The 20,151-nt window shown below is 46.0% G+C and overlaps 3 protein-coding genes and 3 non-coding genes across 7 annotated transcripts; 1 reads left to right on the top strand and 5 right to left on the bottom strand.

The window, feature by feature from the left end:
- Positions 1–713: 713 nt before the first annotated feature.
- Positions 714–5,560, top strand: rab33ba (RAB33B, member RAS oncogene family a). The gene is made up of 2 exons (XM_086222793.1): positions 714–1,969; positions 2,458–5,560. Exons 1-2 carry the CDS (start codon positions 1,742–1,744, stop codon positions 2,950–2,952), a joined length of 723 nt encoding a protein of 240 aa, XP_086078919.1. The 5' UTR covers positions 714–1,741; the 3' UTR covers positions 2,953–5,560.
- On the bottom strand, positions 5,545–9,505 carry LOC147250535 (uncharacterized). 2 transcript variants are annotated; one of them, XM_086222792.1, is made up of 6 exons: positions 9,002–9,505; positions 7,961–8,020; positions 7,521–7,652; positions 6,988–7,134; positions 6,437–6,494; positions 5,545–5,869 (listed from the first exon to the last, which is right to left on the bottom strand). In XM_086222792.1, the coding sequence occupies exons 1-6, from the start codon at positions 9,299–9,301 to the stop codon at positions 5,763–5,765; spliced, it is 804 nt and encodes a 267-aa protein (XP_086078918.1). In that variant the 5' UTR covers positions 9,302–9,505; the 3' UTR covers positions 5,545–5,762. The 2 variants fall into 2 exon arrangements, with proteins under 2 accessions (XP_086078918.1, XP_086078917.1); XM_086222791.1 differs by having other exon boundaries at positions 5,545–5,872; positions 9,002–9,503.
- An 878-nt stretch (positions 9,506–10,383) lies between these two features.
- On the bottom strand, positions 10,384–15,982 carry setd7 (SET domain containing 7, histone lysine methyltransferase). The gene is made up of 8 exons (XM_086222498.1): positions 15,824–15,982; positions 14,507–14,636; positions 13,665–13,866; positions 13,381–13,570; positions 13,151–13,232; positions 12,947–13,064; positions 12,675–12,832; positions 10,384–11,001 (listed from the first exon to the last, which is right to left on the bottom strand). Exons 1-8 carry the CDS (start codon positions 15,861–15,863, stop codon positions 10,818–10,820), a joined length of 1,104 nt encoding a protein of 367 aa, XP_086078624.1. The 5' UTR covers positions 15,864–15,982; the 3' UTR covers positions 10,384–10,817.
- Positions 15,983–18,994: 3,012 nt separating this feature from the next.
- On the bottom strand, positions 18,995–19,066 carry trnap-agg (transfer RNA proline (anticodon AGG)). The gene has a single exon. It is a non-coding gene; the product is annotated as a tRNA-Pro (tRNA).
- A 499-nt stretch (positions 19,067–19,565) lies between these two features.
- On the bottom strand, positions 19,566–19,637 carry trnap-ugg (transfer RNA proline (anticodon UGG)). Its single transcript has one exon. It is a non-coding gene; the product is annotated as a tRNA-Pro (tRNA).
- Positions 19,638–20,061: 424 nt separating this feature from the next.
- On the bottom strand, positions 20,062–20,133 carry trnap-agg (transfer RNA proline (anticodon AGG)). Its single transcript has one exon. It is a non-coding gene; the product is annotated as a tRNA-Pro (tRNA).
- Positions 20,134–20,151: the final 18 nt, after the last annotated feature.

Here is a 20,151-nt window from a genome sequence, read left to right as displayed (position 1 = left end):
ATGCAGGGCTTCACGTGACTTAGAGCGGGGATGCTGAGGAACCTTACCTAATTACCTGTCACCACCCCAAGAGTATCTGGGGAAGCTTTGGTGTACACGCGCGGCAAGGACTACTTACATTTGCATTAACACATATTTTATCTCAGAGGCGGCATGGTTCAAGCCTCTATTCCCCTGGTGACCAAGTCAAAGTATCTTTGAGCAAGATACTGAACCCCTAATTATTCCTGATGGCCCTGCAACGGACTGGTTAGGGTGAACCCCGCCTTTCACCCAATGTCAGCAGGGATAGGCTCCAAAACTCAGCCATCATTACCTTAACTAAACCCTTAAGGTGTCATGATTTAAAGCAATGGTGCCTCAGGTGTAAATGTTTGAGGGGAAAATGCCTCTCCCCTACTTCTGGGTCCTGTACCTCTACCAAAACTCTAGAAGCTCTGACCTTCATCCCAGTCACCAGAATAAAAAGTAAAAAAAAATTATTACAAAAACCTTTTTCAAAACAATATTTTCTCAATGTGTATCAGCTGGGGAATATCTCAGCCCTCTCCTCTCCCGTCATACCATTTAAAAAAATGTTGATGTAGTTAACTTGAATACTTTTTACTTCTGCCCTTCGCAGTAAGTATACCTGTAACCCATAACAACACTAAGGGTGATATACTCTTGAAGTTGAAATATGTACTCAACTCAATATGATACACATAGATTCTTATTTTCTTTTTTAGTTAGTGATGTTTGTCTTTTTATTCAAATATATATCCATCTTTTGAATTGTGAGTTTTTACTCTTATGATACGAGTTGGAGCGACTGGACTCAAACCCACAGCAGGTTTTTTTGTTTGTTTGTTTGTTTTTAACAGTTTGAATTTAGCCTGTTTTTTTATTGGTGTTTGGACGTACAAGCTTGTGAGCTGTGGTCAAAGAAAAGCTGCAGAGATAAGAAAGAGATTCAACAGTGGAAATCACCTAAGTGACCCACATACCCCAGTACTCTCCTTGCCATGGACCCCCCATGTGTTTATGGAAATATCTTAGAGAATTCGGAGTGTTAAATGCCTCTAGAAGTGTGTAATACCCTAGCTGCGTCAATCAATCAATCAATCAATCAACCAACCATTCAATCAATCAATCAATCAATCAACCAATCAGTCAATCAAACGATCAATCGTCAGGATTGTTTCATCTGTGGATTATCATTGACTTTATGTTGTCAGATGGGCTTTGGTAGTGATGGAAGACCAAAATCCAGAAATATTTATCTTATCATCAGACAAATTCAGATCTATCTTTTTAGTTTTAGTAACTGGTGTCATGAAGTGGTCTGCAAAGCCAAGTGAACTGTGTCTTGATTTTAACGTTGGTATTTATTAATACGGATAGCAGTGATGAGCCGTACTCACTGGCTTACTTTCTTTTGTGTAACTCGACTTCCAGTATTTCTCACGGGACATTGAACGTTGCATATTTGCGTCTCGCGATAATTTAAAATCTCGGACAAGATTGTACGTGGCTTCCCGGTTGAAGACTGGAATGCCCGTGTTTTGACGTCCAGATATGCATTTTAACTACATGTGGATGTTGACAAATGGGATGTGTGAGATAATGTGCCCGAACTCTCAGAGAAAAACACAGTTGTAGTCGTGAAAGACGTTTCCCGGCGTCCCCCTGGTCCTGCGTCGGCTGTCGCAGCCTGTGTGCCTCGGAGCAGGAGCAGCAGCCTCCAGCCTGCCGGGGAGACATGGCGGACAGCGAGTTGTCCGGGGAATTCTCCGGCTCTCTGACAAGCTCGACGCTTCCCCCTCCGAGGACCCGCATCTTTAAAATCATCGTGATCGGAGACTCGGGGGTCGGGAAGACCTGCCTCACCTACCGCTTCTGTGCCGGAAAGTTCCCCGAGAAAACCGAGGCCACGATCGGGGTGGACTTCAGGGAGAGGCTGGTGGAAATTGATGGCGAGAAGATCAAGGTAGGCTGCTGGCACCAGTTACTGCTGGTGTGAGTTATATTACTGTATGGCTGACATGGAAAAATGCTGTAGTCTGTGAATTATTGTTGTACGTGTTGACATGAGCCTGCAAACACCCTTCACCCCGCGGCTGCAGGAGGCTGTGAGGCTCCCACGCAGCAGCTCAGTGGAAGCTTGTCAGGTACAAACAAGTCCCGATCTGGAACTGTCCAGGGTTTGCTGCTGGTACCGAGCTGAACAAAAAGCCTTCATGTCACCGATGTAACTGCTAGTTGCAGAGCAGCCAATGTTGCTGACTCCGAACGGGTCCCACAGCATCTTTCTGTGACTCATGCTGGACTGGACTCCCACATAGCTGATGGTGTGTGTGTGTTGGGGGGGGGGGGGGGGGGGGGCTGCATTTTGTTGGTGGTAAAGGGGAAACATGTGATCTGTGTGTGTGTTGACACATCAGGCTGATTCCCTTTCCCCACCTGTGTACTCTGCAGATTCAGCTGTGGGACACTGCAGGCCAGGAGCGCTTCAGGAAGTCCATGGTGCAGCACTATTACCGTAATGTGCACGCTGTGGTCTTTGTCTATGATGTCACCAATGCTGCCAGCTTCCGCAGCCTCCCTGCCTGGATCGAGGAGTGCAAGCAGCATGCTCTGGGCACAGAGGTTCCCAGGATCCTGGTGGGAAACAAGTGTGACCTCCAAGACTCCATCCAAGTGGGCACAGACATGGCGCAACAGTTCGCCGACGCCCACTCAATGCCTGTGTTTGAGACATCTGCCAAGAGCCCAAACAGCCAGGGGGGCACCAGCTGCGGGAACAGTGACCATGTAGAGGCTATTTTTATGACAGTGGCTCACAAGCTCAAGTCTCAGAAGCCACTGGTGTTGAGCCAGCCTCCGGGGGGCTCGGGGGCAACCATCGCATTGAGCAGGGGGAGGGAGGATGGCAGTGATGGGGCCAGGGGCTGGGCCTGCAGCAACTGCTGAGGGAGGGATGGATGTCTCCATCTGTAAATGGCTGAATACTTTTGGGTCTCATTTACTGTATGATTTTTGTGGTCGGAATGCCCAAATCTGTTGTAGGTTCGTGTTTCAGCAATGAGAGGTCGGGCAGTTTGACACACCGGCATTAAAAAATGAAGTAAACTACAGCTGAGACTGTTCAGAGGAAAATACTGGCCCAGAAAAACCTCCCCGGTCCCATGAAAGTCCAGGGAAAACGGACCTCTGTCAGGTGACGGCAAAGCCAAAGGCAACAATCAGATTTAGCGGTCCAATACATCTGAGCTGGACACCCCCATAGTGACCGATGGGAAGGGCCAGCAGCTCCCCGCAGCCCCATCAGTGACCTCTCAGATGGCTTTCTTGAAGTGATTCCTGTATTTCCCCCGCAACATTTCTAAACCCGCAGTGTTTTCCTGTTTTGATATTGGCAAATTTGCACCAGTGGTTGCTGGCCGACTAGCTTGTTGCCAGTTTTCTCTGCCTTTTGGTGACAAGCCTTTTTCCGGTGTGGTCTGATTTCAAGGGGGGTTCTGATGTTTTTAAAGCACTTCTCTTGTCTCCTCTTGTACATCATCCGTAGAGAAAGGGGGAAAAAAAAAAAAAAGACGGCTCCTCTGTGCTGCGTTTCAGACCCGAGGCCAACGCTAGCTAGCTTCACACAAGGAATGGTCGCTGAGGGGATGTAGCAGGATACGTGTCAGAAGCCATCAATACACTTTTCTCCAAAAAAAAAAGTCTTTGCCTACATTAAAGGAATAAATTTAAAATTATGAGACAGTGTAACGTTAGAATCAAACGGCTTCCCTGGCTGGATGCAGCAGCTCAAAAGTTGAACCAAAAATGAACAAATATTTGATGACGACTAGAAGAGCGACTGCTGCTACTCGGTGTTCTATGATTGGCCGGAACCTGATTTGATTTATGCTAAACTTCCCACCCGCTTCCATTCATTGTGCTAAGCTAACTAGCGTGAGTCTCAGCTCTCTGATGCAGAAAGAAGGGTCTCTGTTTTGCAGTCTAATAAAACTTAGGATGATGGACAATTAGAGGCAGCACTTAAAATTTGTTCTCACTTAAAATCCCTGGGATCTTTTTTTTTTCCTCTTTGGGAATCAATCTTACTTTTGGAATCAGAAATGACACAAACCCATCCTGAGTGAAATCACTGGCCTCAAATGACAGGGCCCTGATTTAGAAGTTGAATTTGAAGGAAATGATTGAAACTCTTGAGGGAGGTGAGTTTATAGACACCGTTAAATGTTTAATTTATGCCTCCAGCTATTTAAGATGTTGAATGGGAAAAGGGACTGTGGTTAAAAAAAAAAAGTCTTGTTTTCTCCCGCACGTCACACTACAACCAGGAAGTAATCAAAATTCAATCGTTATCCTACTCTACAAGTGCAAGTTACAGATCCTCATCATTTTAATGGCTTTTCGAAGAAATTGATGTAAAAAACCATTCTGATGTCACAGTCATATTGCAGTTGCAGCATGAGTCCAAGTCATCAGGCCTGGATGGTTTTTCCAAACCCTGCAGCCCGACTGTCAACACTAAAAATCACAGTGAAAGTAAACAGTGTTCTTCTCAGAGCTTCAGACAATCCTGACGAGCGTGTGGCTGCGCTGGCTGTTGGACTCAGGGCTGATTGGGGGTCCTGTACTGACCTGGTGTGTACTATCAGGGTCATTTGTGTCTACAGTTTCCTCTAATGAACCTTTACCACACACACACACACACACACCGCTGACATGCCTTCACATCGCTGGGCCTCACTGATGAAATGTTCTTATGTGCAATAATTTAGCTTTTAGCCCTCAATGATGTCTGACAGACAGGAAGCAAAACCTGATGGTCATTTGTAACTCCGCCCCCAAACATCTATTGCGTAAACAGCCATCAGACTCCACTCTCTGCCTGTCAGACCACAGCGAGGGCTAACAAAAGGCTCACGTGTGTTGAACAAATTAGTACACATGAATATTTCATAAATGAGGAGGTTTGTTTAATCTTTCGCGCCACATCAGGTCAACAGGTCGCTGTTCACACGCCGTTTATTCTACGGTCGTGTGTTCTGCGGTGTGTGAGCAGGATAGTGATTGGTTGATCATCGTGTGTACTGTGTGCATCCGTCAGGCTTCATCACGGACTGCTCGGAGGTGATGACTAACCTGTTCACAAGCCTGTGGTGCGATATTCAAGATGTCACTCAAGCATGGCTGGTGGTCATGTCACGTGATGTTGCTACTCACGGTCTTCATGGTGGTGCGCGTGGCTCCTCTGAGCGTTGACGGGTCATCAGAGGCGGTGACCCACGGCCAAGAGGGGCGTGAGGACGGACGGGCCGATAGCTGTGACATCTGAGGGTTGATTTTGCTCAATTTGCTGCTTTTCTGTTTAAGTGTCCTTTGTTTGAGACATTCCTTCCTGCCTGACTCCTCGGAGACGTCAGCCTCACGTCTCTCCTCTGCAGCCATGTCTTGTGTTTCACTGTTGACTGATGAATGAGGAGGGACCAGACGCCTGCAGGCTTGGACATGTGTAACCTTGTAATAAACAACTCAACACATCGACAGCTCAGTCAGTCACAATTTATTCATTAAATACTCCTTAAAATGTCTGAACATTTACACTGTAGACAGCAGGCTGCCATCTGTCCACACACACACACACCCACACACACATTCATTCTCTAATCCAAGTGCTTCCAGCATCAACTGCGTCCTGAGAATCTCCAACTTGGCGGCAGCAGAATCTGTGGTGGTCTCCTGGAGAGGCGGACGTCAGAGGAGTGTCATGTCAGTCTGCTGTATGGAGGCAGTTTGGAGGGACGCTCCTCTTCCTCTGCGGTGCAATGCTCAGTGGCCCGGGCAGGGGAGTTGAAGAGCCTGTCATCACCCCCTGCTGGACACAGGAAAATTACATCAGACCAAGAGCAAAGAGACAGCGCCATCGAAACTACGAGTGATGTTTTTGGAGCTTCACATTTACCATTTTGTTCTATGACCTAAGACATCAGTGAATCCTACACTGGCAGATTTGTTCGCTTTTGTGTTTCTTACAATCGTTGGTTGCTAACAAGCATCGAAAGAAGACTATAGAGGTCATTAAGAGGTCATCAGGGTGAAAACAGAAGAGGCCTGAAGCTTAGTTGTGATGTTGAAGTCATGTGACTTCAGTGTAGTTCCTTCGTAGGCTAACATTTAGCTCTGGACTGCAAACCACTGCATTCAGGCTTCAAGCATTATCAAAGTGGGGTTCCTAGTGAAGATGATCTTGACGGACTAAACCTGTAAGTCTCGTCAACTTGTTGTTCACCAGAGTTTGTTTTCTGCAGGAATCAAAAACGATCTCATTGGCTTTTAGTGGAGGGAAGCCAAAGAGATGCTACCTTCCTGTTGGACTACAAAAGCACCTCATCCCCGCTCTGTTGTGGACGTGTTTACAAAGTTCAACATCAGTCTTTACCTTGCCAGGTACACACCATCTCAGTGTCTCCGGGGTCACACTGAGGGACCAGAGTCTCCTGCAGAGAAACACACACACACACATTGAAAATGAAATATAAAACGTGGCATATCTGGAGATGACGCCCTTATCAGGAAAATCTTACTCCATCAAAAGCTGCACAGAGAGCTCCTCAGTAATGTTGCGCTCCTCCGCAGCAGCATTTCCTAACAGGAGTCTTCCAGGGCGTCCTCAGCAAACGAGGACCAGCTTATTCTGACTTTACTATTTACTTTTTCAAGGTTTTGATGGGGAATCATCTAATCCTCGTGCCTGGCCTGGCCTAACACAGCAGGACTTCACAAGCACTTGACTTAAGAGTGGGATTAGAAGCAGAATTAGAAAAGACTCCTTTTGGGGGAGAATATCCATTTTATCGTAGCGCAGGCGTGTGTCTGATATTAGCAGTCATCAATAGTGAGTAATCCTCCGGTATGTTTGCTAACTTTCCAGTTTTGGGTTAAATTAAAGGAGATACGACACATAAAAAAGGTACCATAAACCCCTCCTACCAGTCCAGTTCTGGCATCGTAGCAGCCACAGAAAGGGAGACCGGAGCAGCCGACGTAGGCGATGAGCGAGGACAGAGCCAGGCTGATGACGCAGCTCAGCAGTATGGTGGCGTTGGCTCCCTTCACCATGCGATGGAGCACATACGTCTGAGGACAGAAGTCACAGCACTGATGCGGATAACTGATAGCAGCTACCACCCAAACTACCGTGCACTCTACACTTTATCGACAACTTGTCTAACATTTCCAACCCACTACCGTTCACTGAGCTAAGCTAACTAGGGCTCCCTAATGCAGCGCACAGGAGCTCCTCCGGGGACGAATACAAGACTTTCCCTGAGAGTTGGAGTGTTCCTTTAAGTCTCCATGACAACCATGGATGTGCATCTCTGACTGTCCAAGAAAACCTACGAATCCTCCTCCAGACAGTTTACCTGAGTGCAACTAACCACGGCGGATGTTACTTACACACATCTGATGTAACTGTTGAGTTTGGTTTGGTGTTTTGTGTGTGTGTGTGTGTGTGTGGTTACCACTTTGGGGCTGTCATGGTGGTGGAAGACCTCTTCATCCTCCTCGCCGTAGGTCAGCGTCAGACCAGCGTAACCTGAGATAATCACAGCAACCACGCAGGAGAGAGCTGCCGCCACCAACATCAAGCTCACCTGCAGGAGCCCAGGTCATGACACTGTGTGTGAGGGTGTGTTTTCATCTCATTCTTTCATTTTCGATCCATCCACAGAGGTCGTTATGTAATGATGTCATTGTGACAGCGTGACCTTCATCACATTCAGCACAGGTGACTTCTTATGGGTCACGGTTTATTTTTTTATTCTGGTGATTTTAAGTCTCTTTTTTGTTGTGCTACCAAACCCAGCAGTGACCTGAGAGGTGTGTATTGGTGAGGTTCTGGTCAGGAAGACGCAGTGACTTGTCAGCCTTTAGAGGACCGAGACACCATCATAGGACTTACCAGTACCAAGTTTTTCTTTTGGGATGCACACAGAGCCAGAACACCTGGACAGGCCATGATCTGAAAGGAAGTTCAAAAAGCCTGAATGGGATGAGCGACGCGACGAGAACAGACCACCTGCCACAGATGTCAGGGGGAGGAGTTACAAACAGCCACCAGCCCTCACTTCTTGTTCGTACAGCCACTTTTCAGAGTGGAAGAACTTTTTTTTTCCATGAATGAAGCCCCATGTGGTTTATATTGTGGCAAACTTCATGTACTAATTATAATCAAAATGTGTTATCATACATTTGACTCATTTATCAAAAGCTCTCTGTCTGTGTTTGCTATTAAAGAATAAGAGCTAAACTTCTACGATTTCATTTTTGCAGCCAGACTCCATGAACTCAGTGGGGCTTCAGTCCTGGTGCGCTTGAGGAGGAAACAGACATCTGCGCACATCATGACCTGAAGTCTGATGCAACCATAAAACCAATCCCAGCAACAATAACAGTGATCAGATTTAAGATAAAAGCTCCGGTGGACAGTGTGGGTGGCTTCTTTGGTTCGTGGAGCGTCGCTGCAGACGCGCTCCACACACAGGTGGATCCTGATCACACCTCAGTTGTGCAGGTGAGGAGGCTGTTGGTTGGAACCTCAATCAGTAACTTCGTGTAGAAGGAAACTTTGACCTCTGACCCCGTCTGTCCTCACTGAATGTTGTTATCCCAGGAGACAGTTTTGGTTCAGCATTTATGTTACACGTTGATTTGGATAAAACATACCAACCATGAGTACATGACGTGTTTTTACAGTAACAATCTCGAATGTTGGTGTGTGTTTTCGTGTCATTGCTTATCTTGATGGAGACTTGAAAATAAGCAAACTAACAAATGTTAGGAAAACTACGTTTCAACAAAAACTGGTCATTTCAAGAGTCTGGACCGGCCCTCAGCTCATTTGCACACTGATACTACCCACAAACCCGCACTCAGGTACTCTGATTTACGTCATCTCACCCCTGCTACTTTACTGTTGATGAAGTTAAGAACCAGGTCTCACCAGTCCTCCCCACACCGGCGTCCTGGTGGTACTCAGCGGCGTGTCCTTGCGGAAAGCAGCGTCCATGAAACCGCAGACCACACAAAGACCCGCACACGCGACCTGGAGGATCCCCAGGACGAGAACTCGCTTCTGGTTAAAGATGAAGTACCTGAATCGGTCCATCTGCGGGGATTCACCCACCGAGAATCCCCCCGGTCCTGTGGAAGGTATCCAGGAAGCCGTTAGTCGCTGCGGGGATCTTCCGGGCGGTGGGCGGGCTAAACTTTCCCTCATCACTTCAGGTAGCAGGTAGATCATTAACCTGGTGATAACCTGGGGGAATGTGCCCTGAAACAAGACCCGCAGGTCCCTGCCCCGCCACCGGCAAGAGCCCTCAGGGATAGGCTGGTGGTTTGTGTGCCAGTTCTTACTCGCCTTGCCCACAACCCTCCTGTTCCTGACGGCATTTACCTTCGTCTCCCCAGGATGAATCAGCAGGCAAAGGTCCTGCTGTATTTCTCACAGAGACCTACTGTGGGGCTTTATATTCATTATGATGATGTAAGAAGTAGCTTCAAACTTAAAATAAAAGTCTTTGTGTAGGTCTTGGATACAGACGCTGCCATGAGGTGCAGGCCTCTGAGGATCTCCCACGTCTTCCTATTTCATTTTATTTGGTCCAATCGTTTCTTAATCAACATTATGCTGCTTCGACAACGACTTGAAACTAGGGACTGAGAACATAAACTGCCCAGGGAAATAGTAACTCTGGTAACCAGGTGTCATTAACTTTTACGCACTTGACTTCTTTAGACCAACAGTGTCGCCTCCTGCTGGTCACCAGGAGCAATGCAGGTTACTATTAGGTTTTCTTGTCAGACCTGGAAAATTTGTACGTTTACAGTTGATACATTCAACAACAAATGCTAATTCAGCGGAGTTAAAACACAGCAGTGCGAGAGCTCTTATTTCAGCAGCATCCAACTTGCAAATACAATGTAAATATTAGTGATATTTTCTGTACTTGTCAAATGTGTTCAGGAACATAGCCTGGAAAGGCCTGGGACCAGAGGTGTGTGGGCATTCATGCAACGCTGAGGTTTCACCATTCGTTATGATTCATCAGTCACTTGTATGATATTCGGACTGCATGTCACTCAATGCTCTGATCCTCAAATCTCAAACAAATGTTTGACCTGTACTACAGATAAAATACCACAGTACTTTTACCCCCTATCAAGGGACTTTTTAAACACAAACATATTTTACATCTTCAATAAATGCTGGTGATTTGGACTGCACTGCACTGATTGCTTTATCTGTAATAACAGAAACAGCATTAATTCCAAAAATACACAAAGATGTTGCACAATAGGAGAAACAAGGCACGTGATGGGATTTTCTTGATCAGTGACTTTATTTTGTAGCACATGAACACAGGTCGGTTAGAAAAATCGAGGCGGTACACTATTCATCTATTTTCCATAATAAATTACAAATCCTCTTCTCAAATCTTCCCCTATTTCAGGTATTATAAATAGTTATTTACTGTGAACTAAGTGCATAAATCTGCACTCCTGGGCCATCAATGTGAGTGAGCCAGAACCTGGAGATGTAGTAATTTAGCAGCAAAGGTTATTCATGAAGGGATGGGTTGACCAGGGTGTGTCTGAGCATTTTTCCCTCAGTGAACATCTTTAACAGAACTTAAGTTGTTTGGGCCAGAACAGCTTGGACTGTATTCCGTTAGAAAACCACATGACAAACTGTGAGCAGGTGCACTGATGTCATTGGGGTGGGGCCACAGGTAGAAGGGGGGAGGGTTATTGTCCAATTAGGGCACCGCCTGTCTCTGCTGGAACTCGTGCAGCTCCTGCTTGTACCAGTCAGGGGCCTCCGGCCCATTCTTCCCTGTTGGCTCATGATCGTAACCATAGGCAACTGTCAGCTCCTCGTCCTTCTGTACCGCCCTTATGGTTCGAATGCACTTGATTGGCCCAAAACGAGGGTGGACAAACCTGCACAGACCAAAATGCATTTTCAGACATTGTCAAACTTTGTTATACTGTCAAACACAAACTACAAATGTTCTCACAAGCTCCTTTCACACTGCACCAAAATGCGGGTGAACGCGGGTGTTTGGGCACTCTGAAAGGGTTGACTGGGCATTTCAACCTGCGTCCACTGACCCTCCAAGCGACCCGGGTGTTGAGCGGCTCGCCTGCAGTGTGAAAAAGGCAACCCACGTTGTCTCAGGTTTCCCGTGACCTTCCTGTTGCATTCTCATCTTGTCACTGTGCCGCCTGTCAGGCTGTCATTGTGGAAGCTCCAGGGAAAAAAAATTAATAAAAAAAGTTGGGCTGCGCTGCGAGAGCTGCTCACTCATCTCTCATCCAAGTTTTGGCTTCTGCCATAAAATCAATCTTCCTGTTGATGTCCCTGAGACTCTACCTCACTCCTTCTTTCGAACACTTCACATGTGGATGATCTTACTGAATCAATCTGTGCTTGGGAACTCCCACCTACCAGGAACCCTAACATGAACTGCTTAAGCGTAACCGTGTTGATAAACAACTTGTATCGCCATCTTCACATCTTTTGTATCGATCATGGCAGCGCACTGGCAAGAGCATCAAGTCCGCGAGTTGCTCGCCATCCGCAGTGAAGAGGAGATCCAGCGGCAGATTTCTGGAACCGTAAGGGTCACGGTGATTTATGGGAACATCACCGGCATTTTGAGGCACGGCGCACTTTTACGTGTAATGATGATGTTGTCAGCGCGATGACGTACGAGAGAGAAAAACACAGGCACGCAGCCTCACAGCGGGAGCTCAGACCCACGTCTGCTGGAAGCTTGAACGCGCCCTGAAGTCGAGGAAACGCCGGTACAAAAACCCGCGTTGACGCGTTTTTCAGTGTGAAAGGGGTAACAGGGACGTGTTGTTCTAACACACTGTAGGACTTCTTTACAGACAGGAAGTGAAGCCTGATGGCTATTTGTAACTCCTTGATCCCGAAATCTACTGTCATGTACCTCTTGTGGCTGTCAATCAACCAACCTGCATTACAGATGGCCATCAGGCTTTGCTACTTTGAGGGAAAAAAGCCCTACAGTAGCTAAGAACATCTCCCAAATGATGTCCATTGTGTTTATTATGCAAGTGGCCGCTAACAAGGACGGAGCCTGGCAGGACCACCAGCGTTACACTCGAAACAATGATCCACATTCACATTGTGCTCAGTGTGTATGTGTGTCTGTTTCACATTACATTATGAAGTTTGTCTTATGTAATGAGTAACAGTGACACATACAGTACTGCACTACTTTTTTTAAGCACTTGTGATGTCTCACAAAAGTGTTTGTCTACAACACTGATCTTATTTCTTCCACCGAGAAAGTTTTGTTCACTATGTTCGTCTGTCAGCAGATCACACAGAAACTATCTGGCTTATTTGATGAAACTTGCAGGAGGGCTGAATAAAGGCCCAGTGAAGAACCTGTGAAATTCCACTGCCAATGTGGACTAGAAATCCTTAAAGGCGACCAAAATGTCAGCTGTTTGCTGTGACAGACCCACAACAGCTGCGAAAGGACCAGGCGGAGAGGACAAGTATTAACTTTCAGGCCAGCGACAGCCAGTTTGTATTTGGATGCCATGAGGTCCCTCTGTGTGTCTGTCAGTGCACTCACAGGTCATATTTGCAGTTGGGGGTGAAGGAATGGTTTGCTTTATGACCCAGAGATGCACAGTATCTGTCCGTCTGGTCAAACGGCTGCGGGACGTCGATCACAGTCTCCTCATCCAGAGAGATGGTGTTACCATTCAGTGACCAGTCCCTGCTGTCCACCTGAGGACGTGGGAGACGATGACACGAGAGAGAAACAGTTCCAAATGGAATTAATGCTGCAAGACTAACTCAGGAAAGTAACGCATTAAAATGTGTACTGGGTCCAAGTCTAACCTCGGAGTGTGTGATGCGTACTCCGTTATAAAAGGCCATCACAGTGTTGGTCTCAGCGTCTATCTTGGCGAACAGCCCCTCCCCTGCTCCTTTGATCAGAGACTCTGCCACAAAGACCCTAAACACACACAACATAGGAAGAATATCAATATAAGAGCACCCCTGAAGCAGTTCCGCTCCAGCATCCTGTAGAAACCGACCTACCTCTGGCTCTCGTAGGGGTCCGGCAGTAGAGCGAGGGTGGCTATACAAGTGGACGTGGACTTGTCATACGTGTAAACAGGACCTTCAAAACGTTGAAACATCTTAGTGTCCAGCTGTTTCTTAATGTACTTCTAAGCATTCCGCAAAGAAATACAGACAGATACATGTCCTCGTGCCTTCTGAAGCTCATGTGTAGAACTGGTGCCAGCTCGAGGGACATGGCTACTTACTGTTGGCTGTGATTTCAAAAGCGGGCCGGCCAGGTCCCTTGGAGATCTGGGTGGCGAGTCGAGCCTGGATCAGCTCTCCATCCACAAAGCTTCCGTGGAGAGCCATGTGTCCGTCAGGGTAAATGTATGCCACAGAATCACCAGTCATCTCCCCGTCTTCATTCACCTCCCCAAACACACAGCCCCCGTCCTGGTACAGTACACACCAACATGAGAAATACACACGTAACATGTTTCGCCATATGTTCATATCTGCAGCTATAAGGGTGCCGTGGTGATCTCACAGGGTAGTAGACCCAGCATTCCCCACAGCGGCTGTTGTCTTTATACTGGCCCTTGAACACCAGACGGCCCTCTCCATCAAGCTCCTGGGCGGGCCCGTTCAGCTCGCCATCCACATACATCCCCTGGAGGACACCTCCATCTTCATATGTGTACATCCCGTGGCCCTGCAGGGCGTCATCGACGTAGAAACCCTCCAGGGTGCTGAGGGGAGGAGCCACAGAGCGTCCAGACAAAATTTGGTAATGAAGAAGTACTTAAATGTATTGTCCAAAATGTACAATATTATTTGAGATAGTGTACTACTTCTACAATGTCATTTGAACAAAGAAAAAAGAGCAGTTTGAATCAGAATATGTACAGTGTAATGTTGTGGGGAAGATCTAATGTTTTAGGACAAGGACTCTTAGTGGGAATATTTGAAACCGTGAGTGGAATTAAAGGAGCAATTAAGAGTCCTCACGTTTCCTCAAAGTCTTGCACATCAAATGTTAAAATATTTCACAAAAAACGCTTTTGATAAAATAGAAATGTGATATTTTGTTGAGGAAGGTGTTGATATTTCAGGATTATATTGAAGCATTAGAAGACGAAGGCTGCTACCTATGAGGGAACCGTTGACTATCAGGAACTGACTAGCAGTCAGCTGTCGGCCATTGAGCTGGTACACTTGACTGTGTCTACTGCCCTCATTCAAAATGGTTGTGAAGGCCAAATATACGATTCTGAGTCTTTACTCTAAATCCTCCTCAAGCCCCTCCAGTTTTTGACTCTGATGCTCTGATTAACAGTTGTGATAAGCAGTAGGGGTAAAGATCTCAGTTGTGTGTGTCATTTCTGGTACCTTCCATCAAAGAAGAAGAACTTGCCCTTCCCGTTCTTCTCTCCATGGCTGAAGTGTCCCTCAAAACGATCGCTGGAGGAGTAGGTCACCGTGCAGAAGCCATGGGGCTGACCGTCTTCATCCAAGGGGCCTAAACACACACCACACACACACACACACACACACAAAAACATGATTGTCAGGAATTATAACTTCTCCACTTACAACATATCGTTATTAAATTGTCATTGGGTGTGTGTTTCTACTGCACTAGTCTTACAAACCAAACAGCACCTGCCTAAATACAGCTACTGTTTCTATCATGGAGTCCTAAAGGACTTACAGACACGTTCTACCACACTTTATGGAATTACAAATGGAATAAAACTCTGTCCTGTTACTGCACTGTGAATCAAATATATGTGTTGCCCAACTACTTTTTCCGAATTGATTGCTAAATGCCATGGATGTTATTTATCATCATTAGATTGTAGATTTAAAGGTCAGGTTGTTTACATTCACATGCATGTTAAAGACAATCATATAGAGTGAACTCTTTCTCATTTTACAGAGGAACCAGAAAAGCTGAAGGACCCTTAGAGAACCCCGGTGATCATCCAATTAACAAGAATATCTTCGATTTGTGCTTTCAGGATTACAAAACGGTATTTCACGATCTGAAACGATTTGAAAGCCTTGTTTTTAACTACGAGCACGCCCCTTGCGGTGCTTTCCCGGTACTGCGTGAGTCTCACAGACTCAGGAATGTATCAGTTCATTCTACATTTTCACATCGAGTTTGAACACTGATGATGACGACCCAGAATCAAGCTAAACTCATGTTCCAATCACCAACTGAAGAAGCGTACGCAAGATTCACAGTAACATATCATATTTTTCCTATGCAAGTATGTCAACAACAAAACTAATCTGGCACATTTACTCGCGTGCGCGCGCATGCACACACACTCGCACATACACATCAATATACACACACGTCAAGACACACACACACACACACACACACACACACACACACACACACACACACACACACAAATTTACACAAGGCAGCTGCATTTACGGACTTTTCCTTCCCGGCCAAAGACTTCCAGAAGCCGAGCTGGCAGCGGGCGCTTGGGACAACCCAGGCCGCCTTCATGCGCCTGTCAAACGGCTTTCCTTCTAAACTCAAGTCCCCGGCGCTCCGAGTCACCGAGGCGGCCCACTGGTGGATCGACTCTCGGAGATTAAGTAGAACTGACAACAGAACCACCGAAAAGCCGAAACCTGTCGTTTTTAGCATCCATTCCAGGAGTAAAAAAGACAGACTGTTACCGTCCACGACCTCCTCTACATTCTCGTCGTCGCTGTCCATTATGCTGCTGCGGGGGGCTGCTGGAGGCTCCGGCCCGGCGACCACACCGCCGCCTGCTGCTCGGCTTCCTGTCACCAGCAGACGTCAGGCCATGACCGTGACATGCAGCTGACTCCATCCTCTCCAGAGGACGATTTTATGCTGCCATGCCCAGACCTGACACATGTTCATGTGGTCGTTTAAATCTCCTTGCCGTCCAGTGGGCAACCCGCTCCACTGGCATTGAAACCGGTCCAACATTATGATTAAAATACATTTTATTAAATTTTGTTTTAATTTTGCAATTTCTTTAATTACTGTATTGATCCGTTGACAATCCCAATTAATTAATTCTAATGGTAAATGGAAATGGGTCCGTTTTAGGGCTCATCCTCAACTGTGGTCTCTACCCAGATTGCCTGATTCCTAATGTCATGCATGTATTTTTTAATAGTTTTGTATATCCATCCATCCAACCATACCCATATCCAACCCTTATCTGGTAAAGGTGGCAGGCGGGACTGGAGCCTTTCCTAGCTGACACTGGCCACCGGGGGCAGCATGGCTCAGAGGAGGAGTGGCTGTCGAGCAACTGCAGGGTCACAGGTTCGATCCTCAATTCCCCCCATGACCATCTCAAAGTATTCTTGAGCAAGATACTGAACCCCTAATTGCTCCTGATGGCCCTGCAACAGACTGGTGACTGCCCCAAGCTAAACCCCGCCTCAGTATCAGTTGGGATATGCCCCCTGCAACCCTTAACAGATGAGCGGTACATAAAATGGATGGATGGATGTGAGTAACAGGCCATGATGGAATTAGAACTGAACCTTTTCTACAATTCTACAATTTCATTTAGCAGACGCTTTTGTCCAAAGCGACGTACAACACAAGCAAGAATTTAGACCTAATTAAGGAGAAGTCCATAGGAAGCGCAAAAGTGCTTCAGTTGTGATTTGGTCACAGGTACTGCCATCTAGTGGCAGAAGAAGTGTCGCCCCCCTCCCTTTTTTTTGTTTTTGTTTTGACAGACATACAACATCACACAACCCAGTTAGTGCTACATAATCACTTAGTGCTGGGTCTTGGACCCTCTGACTTATTCTACCCCAAAGAGGAGAAGAGTCAGGTTCAGTGCCTCGGTGCTCTCTGAACAATTGAGTCTTCAGTTGTCTCTTAAAAGTAGAGTTTTCCCATTGTGAAGAGTTGCCTGTCTGTTTTGTTTTGGTTTTTTTCCACCCTGGTGCATCCTGATCAATCTCAGAATTGTAGAGACTCGGGGTAAAAAAAGTAGTGAGTGTCACAACACCACAAGAGTGTTGTATCTTACGATGATAAAGTCAGCCTCTGTTTCAAAAGGAATATTAAGGTTGCCCCCACTTTTTTTTATGGAACATGTATATGCGAGGCATTATGGTAAAAGCAGGGAGAAAGAATAAAAAGTGATGCTCTGATGAACATGTTTTCACAGTCATTCACTCAGTCATAAATGAAGAACGATACCATACTAAAAAACAAGCTAATTTAACTGTATCTCTACCAATGATTAAATCAATGAACAAAAACTGAGAAGGTGTAAAAAAAAAAACAAGGATTAACCCACGAAAGTTTTCGAGATGAGTCGAAAATTTAAAGACCTCACCTCCACCTGCACAGACTTCACGTGAAAAAAAAAAAGGATGACCAAAAGAGATTCATTTTGCAACATCCAAAATTGCTTCAAGTGTTTTTATTGATTCATTTTTGGTTTATGTTGGCTGAAACTGATTATTCGGGATAATGCAGCAAGTCACGGGTTTACAGTAAAAAAACACCCTCCATAAGAAACAACCTACTTTCCACCAGATCCAGTATGGATATAGCAAGCAACGTAGTTTGATTAAAGATGTATTTTTTGACCAGCAGAAATGAGTAGAGTGATAGTTTCAGGTAACTTTGGTTAAGAACAGATCCACACTGTACCCTTCTGAGTTTACCCTACAGAGGTTTTAAGGATGACCACTCAGCAGAGCTTTAGGTGGACCTTCTCTAGCAATCCCAAGGGAAGAATGAGTCCAGGATGAAGCACCGCACTGCGAGCTTAAGGGCTCGTCCGGGATTTGAACCCGTGACCTCTCGCACCCTAAGGGAGAATCATACCCCTAGACCAACGAGCCACAAAAAGAAAAGCATTTTGCCAGTCGCTGGCTGGAAAATGAACCGGGTTCCGTTTTTAATTCACACAATATGGTGCTGTTCTTTGAGGTTGCCAAATTCAGCCCTCTCCCCTCAATTTGTTCTAATGGATGAGGTGAAAGCTTTTTGAAGGACAGTAGGACACCTTCCACCTGATCAAGTATGCCCATACAAAGGAAAGTCATCATGGCTGAAGAGATTCATTTTGCAACATCCAAAATTGCTTCAAGTGTTTTTATTGATTCATTTTTGGTTTATGTTGGCTGAAACTGATTATTCGGGATGATGCAGCAAGTCACGGGTTTACAGTAAAAAAACACCCTCCATAAGAAACAACCTACTGACCCTACATTTGCGATCTGACAAGGGGTTCCTGCAGAGCTCCTGAGGAGAGTCAATCTTGAGTAACCTGTGAGGGATTGTTTCATAGATTCTCAAAGGATGGGTTACACCAGAACAACAGACGTGACTGCAAGTCACGGGGCTCGTCCGGGATTTGAACACGGGACCTCTCGCACCCAAAGCGAGAATCAGACCCCGAGACCAACGAGCCACAAAAGGCTGCGTTTAATGGCTGCCGCTGGACGACATGGCTGAAATTTGAACAGGGTTCCAATTTTCAAGATTAAATAATGTTGCTGACCTTTTAGGAGGCTAAAATCAGCATTCTCTCCTAAGTTGTCCAACCGTGATCAGATGACAACGTGATTTGTGGACAAAAGTATTGTTTCCACCAGATCAAGTATGGATATAGCAAGCAAAGTAGTTATGATTAAAGATGTATTTTTTGACCAGCAGAAATGAGTAGAGTGATAGTTTCAGGTAACTTTGGTTAAGAACAGAGGCGCACTGTATCCTTCTGAGTTTACCCTACAGAGGTTTTAAGGATGACTGCTCAGCAGAGCTTTAAGTGGACCTTCTCTAGCATTCCCAAGGGAAGAATGAGTCCAGGATGAAGCACCGCACTGCGAGCTTTAGGGCTCGTCCGGGATTTGAACCCGGGACCTCTCGCACCCTAAGCGAGAATCATACCCCTAGACCAACGAGCCACAAAAAGAAAAGCATTTTGCCAGTCGCTGGCTGCAAATTGAACCGGGTTCCGTTTTTAATTCACACAATATGGTGCTGTTCTTTGAGGTTGCCAAATTCAGCCCTCTCCCTCAATTTGTTCTAATGGATGAGGTGAAAGCTTTTTGAAGGACAGTAGGACACCTTCCACCTGATCAAGTATGCCCATACAAAGGAAAGTCATCATGGCTGAAGAGATTCATTTTGCAACATCCAAAATTGCTTCAAGTGTTTTTATTGATTCATTTTTGGTTTATGTTGGCTGAAACTGATTATTCGGGATGATACAGCAAGTCACGGGTTTACAGTAAAAAAACACCCTCCATCAGAAACAACCTACTGACCCTACATTTGCGATCTGACAAGGGGTTCCTGCAGAGCTCCTGAGGAGAGTCATTCTTGAGTAACCTATGAGGGATTGTTTCATAGATTGTCAAAGGATGGGTTACACCAGAACAACAGACGTGACTGCAAGTCACGGGGCTCGTCCGGGATTTGAACCCGGGACCTCTCGCACCCAAAGCGAGAATCATACCCCTAGACCAACGAGCCACAAAAGGCTGCATTGAATGGCTGCGGCTGGACGATATGGCTGAAATTTGAACAGGGTTCCAATTTTCAAGATTAAATAATGTTGCTGACCTTTTAGGAGGCTAAATTCAGCCTTCTCCCCTAAGTTATCCAACCGTGATCAGATTTCAACTTGATTTGTGGACAAAAGTATAGTTTTCACCAGATCAAGTATGGATATAGCAAGCAAAGTAGTTGTAATTAAAGATGGATTTTTTGAGCAGCAGAAATGAGTAGAGTGATAGTTTCAGGTAACTTTGGTTGAGAACAGATGCGCACTGTATCCTTCTGAGTTTACCCTACAGAGGTTTTAAGGATGACTGCTCAGGAGAGCTTTAGGTGGACCTTCTCTTTCATTCCCAAGGGAAGAATGAGTCCAGGATGAAGCACCGCACTGCGAGCTTAAGGGCTCGTCCGGGATTTGAACCCGGGACCTCTTGCACCCTAAGCGAGAATCATACCCCTAGACCAACGAGCCACAAAAAGAAAAGCATTT

Source organism: Aulostomus chinensis, chromosome 13 (assembly GCF_037954235.1).
Source record: "Aulostomus chinensis isolate RoL2024-O1b breed Wild chromosome 13, RoL_Achi_v1.0, whole genome shotgun sequence".
In the NCBI taxonomy this organism is placed as follows: Eukaryota; Metazoa; Chordata; class Actinopteri; order Syngnathiformes; family Aulostomidae; genus Aulostomus; species Aulostomus chinensis.
This window is presented reverse-complemented; position numbering and strand designations above follow the sequence as displayed.

Coding starts and splice junctions, on each gene's coding strand:
- rab33ba (XM_086222793.1), top strand. CDS start 1,742: ATGGCGGACAGCGAGTTGTCCGGGGAATTCTCCGGCTCTCTGACAAGC. Junction 1,970..2,457: donor TTGATGGCGAGAAGATCAAG/GTAGGCTGCTGG, acceptor TGTACTCTGCAG/ATTCAGCTGTGGGACACTGC.
- LOC147250535 (XM_086222791.1), bottom strand. CDS start 9,301: ATGATCTACCTGCTACCTGAAGTGATGAGGGAAAGTTTAGCCCGCCCA. Junction 6,495..6,987: donor ACGATGCCAGAACTGGACTG/GTAGGAGGGGTT, acceptor GTTTCTCTGCAG/GAGACTCTGGTCCCTCAGTG. Junction 5,873..6,436: donor GATGGTGTGTACCTGGCAAG/GTAAAGACTGAT, acceptor TCCTGTGTCCAG/CAGGGGGTGATGACAGGCTC.
- setd7 (XM_086222498.1), bottom strand. CDS start 15,863: ATGGACAGCGACGACGAGAATGTAGAGGAGGTCGTGGACG. Junction 13,571..13,664: donor AATGCTGGGTCTACTACCCT/GTGAGATCACCA, acceptor GTACTGTACCAG/GACGGGGGCTGTGTGTTTGG. Junction 13,233..13,380: donor TTTTGAAATCACAGCCAACA/GTAAGTAGCCAT, acceptor AACGTTTTGAAG/GTCCTGTTTACACGTATGAC.